The 16,453-nt window shown below is 43.2% G+C and overlaps 1 protein-coding gene across 1 annotated transcript; it reads left to right on the plus strand.

Annotated features, from left to right (window-relative positions):
- Positions 1 to 6,454: 6,454 nt before the first annotated feature.
- Positions 6,455 to 11,525, plus strand: LOC116750708 (the record flags this gene model as incomplete). The annotated part of the gene is given in 2 exon segments (XM_032625681.1): positions 6,455 to 7,000; positions 7,002 to 11,525. Coding segments are annotated over 2 exon segments (5,070 nt in total), but the record flags the coding sequence as incomplete, so codon positions are not given.
- Positions 11,526 to 16,453: the final 4,928 nt, after the last annotated feature.

Here is a 16,453-nt window from a genome sequence, read left to right on the forward strand (position 1 = left end):
TCTAGTTGATCTTTCAGACCTTTACTGTGAGAGGCCAATGGGGTTCATGAAGAAAGAGTCCTCCAGGGCATGCAGACTCCCCCAGTTTCTTCAGTGCAGGGTTGTTTCACATGGCATTCCCAGCCTGCAATTAACCTTCCTCAAGTGTCTGTCCTTCTAACTAAGTTCTTCTTACCAGCGTCCTGCTGTGTCTACCAATTTTGTTTACTTTTGTGTTGTTTAAAGAACTTGTTTTATCTGAATGTAACAGTACTATTGTAACAGTGAAGAGCTAAATTGGACTCCAGGTTAGATCTGTTTCTTTGAATTTAACCTTTGCTTTTCATTTCTTTTATTATTATATCATACATAATGGCCTGCCTCAAGGAACACTGCCCCTCTGCCTGAATGTTAAACTAAACTGCCTTTGTTCAGCTCACAGGGGGCCGATCTGACCCTGTCCACTTGTGAATGGCTGCAGATAAGAAGAAATTAACACATCTCCTCCTATTTTGCAAGATAAATGGCCTTTTTACTTTACTTCTTCACCTCCTCTCCCTCTCTATTCTATAAAAGAAACTGGCATCCAGACCCACGATAAGATGGTTTTTTGGGGACCATAGTCCGACATCTTCTCGGTTTGCCGGCTTTCTGAATGAAATCGCTCTTCCTTGCCTCACCACTTCCTGTCCCGATTTATTGGCCTGTTGTGCGGTGAGCAGAGCGAGCTTGGACTCGGTAACACTATTGCATTATTTGGAACATTAGTTACCTCTTAGATGTCATTTTCTAAGAAAGAGCTTCACATCTGACTCTGACAAATTGTAAATTCTTAAGTATGTCTTAACTGCTAGAATTTTCTATTTTCTATTTCTTATTCCACTTTTTAGAGTATTTCCCTCATTCACATGTGTGTTACACTGTGCAAGTTTTACACACTTGTGATGTTTCTCTGTTATTGTTTATCATAATTTTTACTGATATAAAGCAAACCCCTTGATTTTTAAAGCATTTTTACCGTAAATTCTATTTTGACTGAGATTTATATTGAAAATCTTGTTTTAATCTTGCTTAAAATTTCCAGGTCTATAAATGGAGATACTTTTAAATGTCTTACATTTTGGTTTTGATTTGTCTACTATAAATAATATAGTGATAGAATTTTAAGTAGTCAGTCGAGGAAAATGTGTCTTTTAATGCAAGCTTTATATCAATTCACAATTATTATGATCCATAATATACTTCATCTTATATCTGGTTTTCATTTAAATTCTTTTGCTTTTTCCCTTGTTTCTGCATTTTCTTGTATTCCAATTTAAAAACTTTTCTAGAAATAGTTTGTATTTTATATTTATGGTTCTCATTTTTCTCTAATACTTAAAAATGTCTATCCTCTCTTTATAAATGGTACATGTGAAACCGAGCAGGGCCCTTTTGAGGCTCCCGGGCACGGAGGTCTCTTTTTTGTCCCCTATTTCTTGTCGGCAAGACTCCAGCCTCCATGACCTTCCCTGAGTTCCACAGGGCAGATTCAAACAGTTGCTAATCAAGGGAGGAGCAGCCAGGAAACCACTTGAGGCAAGATTAAAGGGAGCAGAGAAGCTCCTCTAGATGAGGAGACCCTCCACTGAGACCCTGCACACACCTTAATCTTGTCAGCAACCCCACCCTTGGGAAGCATTGTTATAAAACTCCTTATCAAATCCTCCTGTGTGGGGACACACAGTTTTTTGAGGCAGAAGCCCCCTGTGTCCACCTTGCCTGGCAAAGTTATAAAGCTATCCTCTTCTATCTCATCCAAAACTTTGTCTCCAAGGTTCGATTCGGCACTGGTGTACAGAGAAGCTGAGCTTTCAACATCACAGGTAACTGAAATGACCGTATCTAAATGTAAAACAACTTTAACTGCAGCATAAACATCTATGTATATATCCCTGGTAAAACAAATAACAAAAATATCAATATGCATAACTTCTCCTATAACAGAGCAATACATTTTGCATGGAATTTCTTGATCCTTCTCCCCTCCCTACCTCTAAACCCAAGGGTTGGTCATACCATCTAAAACATCTCTTGTTTATAAGTTTGTATATATACAAACAAAAACAGCAAACAACATGAACGTTCTTAAATGGTAAAAATGCTGAATAAATGATAATACATATAAATACAGAAATATTACCGTTTTTATATGTGACTTGTATGTCCGTCCTCACATGATATCCTGATAGTGGTTTAAGTGAGAAATGCGGGTTTCAGAGTACTGTGCATAGTTTGCTTCCATTCTTTATAGAAGTAAACAGCAAACACGTCTACATATGTGTTTGTGTGTATGTATGTTTTTGTATGGGTGCGTGGTATTGAAGCCGAATCCAGCCTCTGTACCCTGACACCGAATTGAATCTCAGAGACAGTGTTTTGGGTGAAGTAGAAAAGAATAGCTTTATTACTTTGCCAGGCAAAGGGGGATACAGTGGTATAATGTCCTCAAAACTGTGTGTCCAAAAAGGGAGGGGGGGTTGTGAAGAGTTTTATAGTCAAGGGGGCAGGGTTGCTGATAAGGATCGGGCTGTGCATTCCATCAATCCAAATATCATCTGGCATCGGGTGGTGATGGGCAAACTGTTACCTTCTCTGGAATGAAGAGTGCTTCCTCAAGTAGTTAACATCTTCCATTTGGTGAGGGTTTTAGTTCTGCAGAAGAGCTCAAAGATATTGTTATGAATATCCTTTGGGGGGGTGGGGGTGGGGGTGGGACCAGGACCCTACCCCCAAGGCTGCACTATTGTTTCTTGACTGCTCCTCCCTTGTCTCTGCATTCCCCCCTGCCTCCTGATTAGCAACTCTTTGAACCTGGCCTTTGGAACTCAGAGAAGGGGACATAGAAAGGCTCTTGTGCCCAGGAGCCCCATAGGGTCCTGCTGGGTTTCAGTATCTTTTTAAATTCATGAGGAAAGATGTAATAAATTATATATATATATAACTCATTGCTTGAAGGAGCTAGAAAATGTTTTATTTCTGTGATTGCATTGAACTTGTATTATTTTGCAATACAAATATTTAGTACTTAAATTGCATTACAGTCCAAAGCAGTGCTGTCAAAAAGTATTTATGTTTTAGTCAGTTTTCTCCAGAAAAACAGAGCTGGTAGCAGATATAAAGATATACAGAGAGAATTTTTTTATGAAGGTGACATGATTATGGAGGGTGAGAAGTTTCGCGATCTGCAGTTGGCTTGCTGGAGGCCCAGAACGCTGGTGACATAGTTCCTCTTCAAACCCAAAGGCTAAGTGGAGGGGAGCCAATGGCGTAGGTACCAGTCTGAGTCTGAAAGCCTGAGAACCGAAAGCATTGATATCTAAGGGCAGAAGAGGGACCTCCTGGCTCCAACAGAGAGTAAATTCACCCTTCCTCTGCCTTCTTGTTCTATTCAGGCCCTCAGTGGATTGTGTGATGCCCCCTTGTATTGGTGAGGGCCATCTTCTTGACTCAGTCTACTGATTCAGATGCTAATCTCTTCCAGAAACACCCTCATAGACATACCCAGAAATAATGTTTCACCAGGTATCTGAGCATCCCTTAGCCCAGTCAAGCAAGTTGACACATAAAATTATCTATCACAATTTAGCATGAGCTGTGTTTTGCTATTTACTATATATGTACATACATATGTAGTTTTTTATATATAAATTCATTCTCAGTTTTACTGAGCTTATCTATGTGATTAATTTTCTTTTTCTGAAAAAAATATGTATGTAGTTTATTTTTTAATTTTTACATTTCTTCAATATATTTTGTTTTTTTATACTTGCATAATTAGTTACAGAGTTGTTTTTTCAATATCTTTTTTTGACTACACTTTCACCCGTCGCTATATTGTTTTGGAGAATGGGGTCATCCCTCAATACATGTTTTATTACCTCATCAGATAATAAAGAAAATGTGACTGTTTTAAAGTGTAAATATTCCTTTTCTCTAGGAGTTTGTAGGAATTTATTATTATTTTGTTTGTTCATTAATTTTGTCTGAATGTTTCAGATGAAAACACCATCAATCTTAACAGGGTTTTTGGGTTTTCTTTTTAAATTCAGTGATATGTCCTACTATTTATTTATCTAAATACCTTTTTCTCTTATTTCTCTATCCCTTAGTAGGATATTTGTTACTGAGGTTGCATGTGCATTTATTTTAAATTCCTAAGCTCCCTTAAAGAAAAGTTTCATATTCATATTTTGCAGGAATGCTATCTTCTCAAACATTACTAAGCATATTTATTAAGTTATTTGTGTTTATTTTTCAGTTAATTTCTTCCCTTAATAGACAGTTCTTTCATTAGCTCCAGCCAGTGTTCCTCTTCTATGTTCCCCTCAGATATTTGGTCATCACGGATTTTCCTGTGTAAATTTATAACAGTAGTTAGCATTGATCAATAGTAGTTGTTGAAGTGGCTTCTTTTTATTCACTCAGCACAACACTAAATATTTTTCTTTTCCAAACAGCAGATGCACTTTTACTTTATGTGATTTCTAGCTGTGGTTGTAATTATGAACTCGAGTCTGGTCTGGTTTTTCTGTTGAACAGGAAGAAATAGCCTTTTCTATGGTGATGACCAGTTTTCCTCAGCTTCTCTTTCCAGCTTCAACACTCTGGGAACCTGCCATACTTGATCTCTTTGGAGAGGTATTCTGGGACAAATCCTCTAGATACAGAAAATGTTAAGAGGTAACTGGCACAGAATTAACAGCTTTCATACTTGGCTGCAAGACAGTCTTCTCTAGTTTCCCATATATTTCTTGACCTGCTGCATTTAAGGACGTTTGAAATCACATTATTTTGAAGTGCCTTAATTTTGCTTATATTGGGTTGTGGAAGTTTCAGATTAGGTTTATCCTCTCAAGACAATCTGATCTTATTGGCTCTGTATCCTTCAGAAATAACTGAATAATTTATTCTTACTAGGGACTTCTCTTAGTTTTTCAGGACCTCCAAGTCTTTAACTGTTTATTTACTATATTTTGTGATCATTCTATAATCTCAATGGGATTTTTGAAGGAAGAAGATATTAAAACATGCCCTTAGTCAGCCATTTTGAACCCTAAGTCTCTCTTTTTTTTTTAGGTAATATTATCACAGTGAGGGAACAGAAAAAACAGTTAATAACAATCAGTTTAATACAGAGTACGGTTCTGTGAGTTATACATGGACTTATATAAATAGCAGTTGAAATCTAATCCCTATTAGAAGGAAATGCACATTCTTAAATGTGATTATTTTAACTTCATTATGATTAATTTTAATAAAATTACATACAGTTTTCTGGAATCTAGTTTATCATTAATTAAAAAGATATGATTAATACATCCACATTAAAAGTGTTTTTAAAAATTAAGCAAGAAAAAAATACACTAATAAAGTAAGTGTGAATTTTATTAGTAAATAAGGAAAGTTAATTGGTTTGAAATAATTAGAAATTGATACTGTGGGGCCTTTAGGGACTTTCCACCCCCTCACTTGTTCCCGTAAACCAATTCTTCTCCCTATCGTGCGCCACTCCTTCTCCCTATCGAAACCAATTCTTCTCCCTATCGTGCGCCACTCCTTCTCCCTATCGAAACCAATTCTTGGAGTTTTTCAGTTGACGGGGACTTGCCAGACAGCGGGTAATTTTCCAGTTGCCCGTAACAGGTATACGCCCTAACCGCCACAATGAACAGACAACTATAACGGCCAGAAGGTGGGACAAAAGTTCCTAAGCCAATGAATTCAAAAGTCACCACATTTACCCAATCATTGTGAGAATATACCCGCCCTATGAGTAAATAAACCTATAAAAAGTATGTGATTCCGCTTTTAGGGGTTCCCCATCGGCCTCCTGCGTGAGGTTCAGGGAACCCCGGTGCATCGGCTCCTAATAAACCTCTTGCGTGTTGCAACGGCTCTCGACTCTTGGCGGTTCTTGGGCGAGTTGGAATCCCTCGTAGACCGCTTGGGTCTAACATTTGGGGGCTCGTCCGGGATCCCCACTCGCCCCCGGGTCACAAGAACATCGGGAGTCGGAGGTATCAGGTAGGCTCGAGCCCAATTGTCTGTTTGTTTGTCGTTTGTTTGTTGCTAGCCGCCATTAGGAAAAAGCCGTGCGAACCGGCTTGCTGTGGAATCTGTATTGGACTCCTGGCTAGGCAGACGTGCCGAAAGCTGGTGTCCACGGGCCCCGGGGGACGCCCTGGTGGTCCATCTGGAAGGAGAAACAAATTTTGTCTCCCCTTCATCTGGTTCTGGCAGGTTATATAAGCTGCCATCTGAATTTGAGTTGGTTTCGGGTTTAAGTTCGCGGCGGCTGGTTCTGGCAGGTTATATAAGCTGCCATCTGAATTTGAGTTGGTTTCGGGTTTAAGTTCGCGGCGGCAATATCAATGTGTGTCTTTTGAAATTTTATTGTTTTTCTGTACTATTATCTTTCTTTTGATGGACGACAATGGGACAAACTGTGACGACTCCTCTTTCTCTTACCCTAAGCCACTGGACCGAAGTTAGGGCTAGGGCCCACAACCTTTCGGTAGAAGTAAGGAAAGGAAAATGGCAAACGCTGTGTACCTCTGAGTGGCCTACATTTCAGACAGGGTGGCCACCCGAAGGATCTTTTTTGTTAGATAAGGTTGGGCTAGTCAAGTCTAGGGTCTTTAACACAGGACCCCACGGACACCCAGACCAGATACCATATATCTTGGTCTGGGAAGATCTAGTTCTCTCCCCGCCTCCGTGGGTCCGGCCCTTTGTTTCCTCAACAGGCACGTCTGCATGCGCTCCAGCACAATCGGAGATATTGGCCCTGAAGAAAACCCCAGACACGGAAAAGTCATCTGCTGCCCCGGACCCGCCAAAGGCGATATATCCTGACCTGCAGTCTGATTTGCTTCTTCTAGATTCCCCACCTCTTTATCCTCCGGCCCTAAATCCCATGTCGCCCCTAGGACCCCCAGCTTCACAACCCTCCGCACCAGTAGGGCCACCTGTTATGGCAGAAAGGGGGGGGTCCCTCGGCGGGCACCAGAAGCCGGAGGGCTGTTTCCCCGGATTCTACTGCTTTACCCCTTAGAGAATATGGCCCCCCCGATAACCACGGGAATAGGCCCCTTCAATACTGGCCCTTTTCCTCCGCAGATCTTTATAATTGGAAGATGCATAACCCTACTTTCTCTGAAAACCCACAGGCTCTTACTGCTCTAATAGAGTCTCTTGTCTTCTCCCACCAACCCACCTGGGATGATTGTCAACAGCTCCTCCAGACTCTCCTCACAACTGAGGAGAGGCAACGGGTTCTCCTGGAGGCTAGAAAGAATGTGTTAGGCGCCAATGGAAAACCTACCCAGTTGCCTAATGAGATTGATGCCGGTTTTCCACTCGTCAGGCCGAATTGGGACTTTAATACCCTGGAAGGTAAGGAGCACCTGAAAATGTATCGCCAGGCTCTGGTGGCGGGTCTCCATGGAGCGGCCAGGCGCCCCACGAATTTGGCTAAGGTAAGAGAGGTAACTCAGGGGCCCCAGGAATCGCCAACCGTGTTCCTAGAACGCTTAATGGAGGCTTTTAGACGATTCACTCCTTATGATCCAACCTCTGAGGAACATAAGGCCACCATAGCAATGGCCTTTATTGACCAGGCGGCCCCTGATATTAGAAAGAAGTTACAAAGGCTGGATGGCCTACAAGGTTTCTCCCTTCAGGACTTAGTAAAAGAGGCAGATAAGGTATATAATAAGAGGGAGACAGAGGAAGAAAGGGAAGAAAGAAAGCAGAAGGAACAAGAGGCTCGTGAGGTAAGACGAGATAAGAGGCAAGAAAGACATTTGAGTAAGATACTGGCCACTGTAGTCAGAGGAGGAAACAGTAGAGACAGAAATAGACAGGAAGGGCGAACAACGGATAGAAGGCGGCCATTAGACAAGGACCAATGTGCCTACTGTAAAGAAAAAGGTCATTGGGCAAGAGAATGCCCTAAAAAAAGGAACGGGGGAAGGCCAACCAGAGATAAAATCTTAACATTGGAAGAGGAAGATTAGGGAAGTCAGGGCTCGGACCCTCTCCCCGAGCCCAGGGTAACTCTTAAAGTGGAGGGGGAACCCGTCCAGTTCTTGGTGGACACCAGAGCCCAGCACTCAGTCCTCCTTCATTCAAAGGGCCCCCTTTCAACTAAAAGGTCATGGGTCCAGGGGGCCACTGGAAATAAGCAGTAGTCATGGACCACCCGAAGGACAGTAGATCTTGGGGTGGGACGAGTAACCCACTCATTCTTGGTCATACCTGAGTGCCCATACCCTCTGCTAGGTAGAGACTTACTCTCTAAGGTGGGGGCCCAAATCCACTTTCAACCAGAAGGGCCCACCATAACTGACAACCAAGGGAGATTACTCCAAATCTTGACCATGAAACTGGAAGATGAACACAGGATATATGAAACACCCTCGCCTCCACAAGCTGACATGCAGGATTGGATGACTAGGTTTCCACAGGCTTGGGCAGAAACTGCCGGTATGGGAATGGCAAAATATCGGCCCCCTGTGGTGGTAGAACTTAAAACAACCGCCACCCCAGTGACGGTCCGCCAATACCCCATGAGTAAAGAAGCCCGAGATGGCATCCGTCCTCAAATACAAAGGTTACTGGAATTAGGGATCCTGGTAAGGTGCCAATCTGCATGGAATACCCCTCTTTTGCCAGTTAAAAAGCCAGGAACTAATAATTACCGACTGGTACAAGACCTACGAGAGGTAAATAAGCGGGTGATGGACCTCCACCCCACGGTACCCAACCCCTACAATCTCTTAAGTACTCTTCCACCTCAGCACACTTGGTACACTGTTTTGGATCTTAAAGATGCTTTCTTCTGCCTGAGACTTTCTTCTCTCAGTCAGCCTTACTTTGCCTTCGAGTGGAAGGATCCAGCCTCTGGGATGTCAGGCCAGCTGACATGGACTCGCCTGCCACAAGGATTCAAGAACTCCCCCACCATTTTTGATGAGGCTCTCCACCAGGATTTGGCATCTTATAGAGAATCCAATCCCCAGGTAACTCTACTTCAATATGTCGATGATATTCTTTTAGCTGCTGAAACCCAAGAGGACTGCATCAAGGGAACCGAGAGGCTGTTAACAGAACTGGGAACATTGGGATATCGGGCTTCAGCAAAGAAAGCACAAATATGTCAACGACAGGTTAGTTACCTGGGGTACTTGTTAAAAGGAGGACAGAGATGGCTTTCGGAAAGCAGGAAAGACACTGTTGCCCGGATACCGGCCCCCAAGAGTCCCAAACAAGTTAGGGAATTTTTGGGGACGGCCGGATTTTGTAGGCTATGGATTCCGGGGTTTGCTGAATTAGCAGCCCCTTTATATCCCCTGACCAAAAATGGCATTCCTTTTGCTTGGGGTGATAAAGAACAACGGGCTTTTGACCGAATTAAACGAGCCCTACTATCAGCCCCGGCTCTGGGGCTACCAGATGTTACTAAGCCTTTTCATCTGTACGTGGCCGAGAATAAAGGCATCGCAAAGGGAGTACTAACTCAGAAACTGGGCCCCTGGAATCGCCCGGTTGCGTACCTATCAAAGAAATTGGATCCTGTGGCAGCAGGATGGCCCGCCTGTTTAAAAATAATCGCCGCGGTGGCCGCTTTGGTCAAAGATGCTGACAAACTGACTTTGGGGCAGAACCTAACGATAACAGCCCCCCATGCATTAGAAAATGTAATTCGCCAGCCACCCGACAGATGGCTAACAAATGCCAGGATGACTCATTACCAAGCCCTGCTGTTAAACTCAGATCGTATTAAGTTTACCTCAGCCACAGGACTCAACCCGGCCACCTTGCTACCCGACCCTGACCTGGAAAGCACTACCGTCATCCATGATTGTCAGGAAGTACTGGCTGCAGCACACCGTAGCAGACCAGACTTGATGGATCAGCCCCTCCCCAACGCCGACGTTACCTGGTTTACTGACGGAAGCAGTTTCCTAGAGGAAGGTAAGCGTCGGGCGGGAGCTGCCGTGGTAGACGGGAAAGAGGTCATCTGGGCAGCCGCATTACCGCAAGGGACATCGGCCCAACGGGCTGAACTAATCGCCATGACTAGAGCATTGGAACTAGCAGAAAACAAAAAGGTAAACATCTATACGGACAGTAGGTACGCATTTGCTACCGCCCATGTCCATGGGGCCATTTACCAACAAAGAGGGTTGCTCACCTCGGCGGGCAAAGAAATTAAAAACAAAGAAGAAATAGTGGCACTGCTAGCTGCCCTCATGCTCCCCACTAAAGTCAGCATCATTCATTGCCCCGGACACCAGAAGGACAATACCCCGGTGACAAGAGGCAACAACATGGCAGATAGGGTGGCACGAGAAGTGGCTCTACGGGAAATCATACTAGAACTATCAGATGAGAGTCCTGGGAAACCAAATGATAGGGGAACAATTACCCCAGCCATAACTAAAGGAACATTATCTCCTCAACAAGCAAAATCCATGCTACAACAGATTCACAGATGGACACACTTGGGAACCAAGAAGATGGTATCCCTATTACATAAGACAGGTTATGATACCTCTGGATTAACCAAAATAGCTGAGCAGATTGCACGAGAGTGCATTCCATGCCAACAGGTAAACTCCCATAAAGGAAAACTTGAGGTCGGAAAAAGGCTCAGAGGAGACCGCCCAGGAGCCTATTGGGAGGTCGACTTCATTGAAATATGCCCTGGAAGGTACGGTAACAGGTATCTTCTAGTTTTTATAGATACCTTCTCAGGATGGGTAGAAGCTTTCCCGACGAAGAAGGAGACAGCTACTGTGGTGGCCAAAAAGATCTTAGAAGAAATTTTCCCCCGGTTCGGGGCACCAAAGGTAATAGGATCAGATAATGGTCCCGCCTTCGTCGCCCAGGTAAGTCAGGGTGTGGCCAAATACCTGGGGACTGATTGGAAATTACATTGTGCCTATAGACCCCAGAGTTCAGGACAGGTAGAGAGAATGAATAGAACTCTAAAAGAGACCCTAACTAAATTGTCCATAGAGACTGGCGGTACAGATTGGACGGTGCTCCTTCCCTTAGCCCTGTTCCGGGCTAGAAATACCCCCTCCAGCTATTATCTTACTCCATTTGAAATACTATACGGGGCCCCACCTCCTCTTTTTACGCTAAGGGAGAAATTAAGTCCTGACTGCCAGAATAACACTGACTTATATGCTAGGCTGTTGGGACTCCAGTTGGTCCAAAAGGAGGTGTGGTCCCAGCTGGCAGAGGCTTACCGACCAGGAACACCAGCAGAGGCTCATCCCTTCCAAGTCGGAGATTCCGTGTACGTCCGTCGGCACCGAACCCAGACTCTAGAGCCTCGGTGGAAAGGACCATACATCGTCCTGCTCACCACCCCCACGGCTATAAAGGTAGACGGCATCGCTGCGTGGATCCACGCTTCACACGTGAAGGCCGCACCAGCATCTGCAACATCGGAATGGCGAGCCCAAAAGACCAGCAACCCGCTCAAGCTCAAGCTTCTGCGATCATCAGATTTATAACTTTAACTTTGTTACCCCTACTGACTGTGAGTAATTTTAGTCCTCACCTGCCCCAGCATTTAACCTGGCAGGTAATTTCCCAAACTGGAGATGTAATATGATCTGTTAGCCATACTGCTGCTCCTTGGACCTGGTGGCCAGACCTTTTCCCCGATGTTTGTAAATTAGCCATAGGAGCTCCCAATTGGGACACAGCACACTCCCATGATCGTCAAAATGCCCCATCCATACCCGGTCGGGCCGGCCAATACGGCTGCCAAAACTCGGGTACGCGACAGAAACTTAGCAACCCTACCTTTTATGTATGCCCGGGATTTCATCGCCATAGGTCCCTAAATTATCAATGTGGGGGAAAGGAACATTTTTATTGTAAAAGCTGGGGGTGTGAAACCACAGGAGACACCTATTGGAAGCCCACCTCTGGCTGGGACTTTATTAAGGTGACAGCCAATTATACACACCCAACCAACCCCTTAACTTATAGGCCTGAATGTACTAAATGGTGCCATCCCCTTAAGATCTCTTTTAGTGAACCAGGAAAAAAGGATAAAAACTGGATAAATGGCCATTCATGGGGAATCAGGTTTTATAAAGAAGGATATAATGATGGATTACTAATGACCATCAAACTAAAAATTGAAACCCCTACTCCAGTTCCTATAAGCCCCAACCCTGAGATAGGGCACTCTTCGCTACCTTTGGTCCCTCCCACAGCGTTACCAGAGATAAGAAACCAAACTTCTGAGCCAAAAGGAATAACAATCAAGCCCAAGACCCCCCGGGACCGAATGCTCTCATTGGTCCAGGCGGCTTTTGAGGTTTTAAATGCCACAAACCCGGAGGCTACCAAATCATGTTGGCTTTGCTATGCTGCTCCTCCCCCTTATTATGATGCTATAGGATATAATTCTAATTATAATAATGTTAACACTCCAGATCAATGTCGATGGAAACAAGAAGGAAATAGTAAATTGACCCTGGCCTCAGTATTAGGAAACGGTACATGTGTAGGAACGCCCCCCTCGTCCCACCGACATCTTTGTGCCAATTTAAGCCTCCCACAGGGCTCAGGGTATCTCCTCCCTCCTCCGGATGGATGGTGGGCATGTAATACAGGATTGACCCCCTGCATTTCTTTAGAGGTCCTTAAAGCTTCAACCGATTTTTGTGTGTTAGTTCAGCTGGTCCCCAGACTCATTTATCATTCAGATTCATCCTTTCTAGATGAATATGAGGGCAGAGGAAGGTTTAAGAGGGAACCCATAACACTCACCCTGGCTGTACTCCTAGGACTAGGAATGGCAGCCGGGGTAGGAACGGGTACAACAGCCCTCATCCAACAACCCCACTATTATGATGCCTTAAGGCAAGCTGTAGATGTTGACCTCCGGGCATTAGAAAGTTCCATAACTCAGTTAAAAGAATCCCTCACCTCGCTTTCAGAGGTGGTAATGCAAAACAGGAGGGGATTAGATCTGCTATTCCTTAAGGAGGGCGGACTATGTGCTGCACTAAAAGAAGAATGCTGTTTTTATATTGATCATTCTGGGGCTATTACCAAAACTATGGACAAACTTAGGGAGCGCCTGGACAAAAGACAAAAGGAAAGGGAAAATCAAAAAGAATGGTTTCAATCATGGTTTGATAAATCTCCCTGGCTTACTACTTTAGTTTCCACCTTGTTAGGGCCTCTCATTATTTTATTGTTGCTTTTAACTTTTGGACCATGCATTCTGAATCGCCTGATAGCCTTTATTAGAGAACGCATTAGTACGGTACAAGTTTTAATGCTAAGGCAACAATACCAAAACTCGCAAAAAGAAACTGAAATTCCATGATTGAAATTAGTTACAAAAAAAAAAGGGGGGGAATGTGGGGCCTTTAGGGACTTTCCACCCCCTCACTTGTTCCCGTAAACCAATTCTTCTCCCTATCGTGCGCCACTCCTTCTCCCTATCGAAACCAATTCTTCTCCCTATCGTGCGCCACTCCTTCTCCCTATCGAAACCAATTCTTGGAGTTTTTCAGTTGACGGGGACTTGCCAGACAGCGGGTAATTTTCCAGTTGCCCGTAACAGGTATACGCCCTAACCGCCACAATGAACAGACAACTATAACGGCCAGAAGGTGGGACAAAAGTTCCTAAGCCAATGAATTCAAAAGTCACCACATTTACCCAATCATTGTGAGAATATACCCGCCCTATGAGTAAATAAACCTATAAAAAGTATGTGATTCCGCTTTTAGGGGTTCCCCATCGGCCTCCTGCGTGAGGTTCAGGGAACCCCGGTGCATCGGCTCCTAATAAACCCCTTGCGTGTTGCAACGGCTCTCGACTCTTGGCGGTTCTTGGGCGAGTTGGAATCCCTCGTAGACCGCTTGGGTCTAACAACATATCCTAGATTGAAATTGGGTGTAGAATAGAAATCCCACAGAGAATGTAACTTTAATTCAAAAGGTAATACGGTGAGTTTTACAAATCATAACTTGAGTGTGGGTGGAAAATCACTTCGGTTTCTTTTTAAAGTGTGCATTCCTGGTCCTCATTTCCAAATATCCTAATGAGATTCACAAGAAACTAAATTCCTAACAAGAATCCCCAGGTAATTCTAATGAGAGACACTGTTCCAAGAGAGTATGTACTCATTTTACCACTCAATAGAAGAGCTCAGCAGAAATAGTTAATCAGATTTGATAATGCTGCAGCAACGCTAACTATAAGAGTAATAGTAATAATAACAATTACAAGAGCAAACAAATAAATAACTTTATAGTTGTCAGTCTGCTATGAACTTTCTTTTAATGGTTTCTACTAATCCTTATAAAAATCTGAGTTCCTACAAATTAAGTTCATACTTCTGATAAAGAATTTAGTCTAAGAAAAGAGAAGCTATTTGTCTATGTCCTGTTAAGTAGCAAGCATCAGCACTCTCTGACAGCAGAGACTTCTCCCATAATCCTCCCTGCTAGACACTTCTATTTAAAATCATAATTTTAATAGTACAAGTTGAAAACAACATATATTTATATAATTACTATGTACCATGTTAATGTATCACATGACTAATAGAAAGACACCTTTCTGATGTTGATTCTTCCCATACAAGAACAAGGTATTTACTTCCATTAGTCATATCTTTTTTTAAGACTCTCCATAATGCTTCACTATTTTATCTATTGAATTTCTAAAATGTATTGAATGAGTTATTTCTAAATATGTAATTTTTTTTCTATTGCAACAGAGTTTTTTTTTTTTTTCTTTCTATGATGTTTCTTATCAATTTTTATTAGGAGAAGTAATTTTGGTATATGATTAGATCACCAATTTAACACATTGCTTATTTTAATTTTTTGTTACATTACTAAAATTTTCTAGGTAATGTATCTGTAAATTGTTAAAATTTTATACCACTTATGCCTCTCACATAATCATATGATAGTTGAAAAAATGCATATTAATCAAGAACTGTGTCAAGCACTGCATTGAGTGCTGGAGTGAAAAAATCAAAAAGCAAAACCTTGCCTCATTAAACTTACAATTTACTGGTAATCTCAGGCATTTGCCAAATAACCATACAGAAATATAATTCCAAATTGGATAGGTTCCATTAAGAAAATACAGAAAGTTTTTTTTTTCAATAAATTTATTATTTTATTTATTTATTTTTGGCTGCGTTGAGTCTTTGTTGCTGCACGCAGGCTTTCTCTAGTTGCACACAGGCTTTCTGTAGTTGTGGCGAGCGGGGACTACTCTTTGTTGCGGTGTGAGGGCTTCTCATTGCAGTGGCTTCTCTTGTTGTGGAGCACAGGCTCTAGGAACGCAGGCTTCAGTAGTTGTGGCTTGCGGGCTCTAGAATGCAGGCTCAGTAGTTGTGGTCCACAGGTTTATTTTCTCCTCATGTGAAATCTTCCTGAACCAGGGCTCGAACCTGTGTCCCCTGCGTTGGCAGGCAGACTCTTAACCCCTGCACCACCAGGGAAGCCCAAGAAAATACAGGAAGCTTTTAATGTATGTCACGGGGCATGTGATTAGCAGTTCAGATTTTAGAGAAATGCTGCAGTTAACTAGAAGTGTTACGGAATATTATTTTACATGGGTGGCACTATTTGAAAGCTCCAGGCATGAGGGAAAACAGGGCACAATGGAGAGCCTAGGGCCTGGTGACTGAGGCAGAGACCACAAAGGGGGATGAGATAGGAGAGTGTATTATCTACTGCTGTGTAAGAAATTACCCCCTAATTTAATGGTTTCTAACAATAAAAATGTATTTTCTAACAGTTTTTGGGAGTCAGGGATCAGAGTGTGACTTAGTTAAGTGCCTCTGTCTAACATCAATACTGAAATTATAGTCTGTAGGCCACCTGGGGCTCTGGTCACACCTATAGACTCAAAGTGAGGGGCGATAAATCCAGTTACAAGTCCATTCATGTGGTTGTTGGCAAGTCTCTGTCCCTCGACACATGAGCCTCCTACAGGGCTGCTTGACAAGGTGGCCTAACATGGTGATCAAACCCAAGAAAGCATGAGAGAAAGCAGCCAAGAGGGAAGCCAGTCTCTTTACAGCCTAATCTTGGAAATGACAAGTCACTCCTTCTGCTATTCTATGTTACAAAGGGCTCCAAAAGTCCAGCCTCCACCACCCACAGCCCCTCCCTCCCCAACCCACACCACCACACACACACACATGCACACTCCATCCTTCCGATCTTCTCCATCTCACTGTCTATTGTTTCTGTTCCCAGGGTGACCATAAGCTGTGGCTGAACCATAAAACTCTTCACGAATGCATAACCTGACAGTGCTTTGCAAAACGCCCATACTGTGCCCCTCTTACTCCCTGTCTGACGATTTCTTTGTTTGAGCTGTTACAGGACCTCTTTTGACACGTTCCTTTGCACAA

Source organism: Phocoena sinus, chromosome 3 (genome assembly GCF_008692025.1).
Source record: "Phocoena sinus isolate mPhoSin1 chromosome 3, mPhoSin1.pri, whole genome shotgun sequence".
In the NCBI taxonomy this organism is placed as follows: domain Eukaryota; kingdom Metazoa; phylum Chordata; class Mammalia; order Artiodactyla; family Phocoenidae; genus Phocoena; species Phocoena sinus.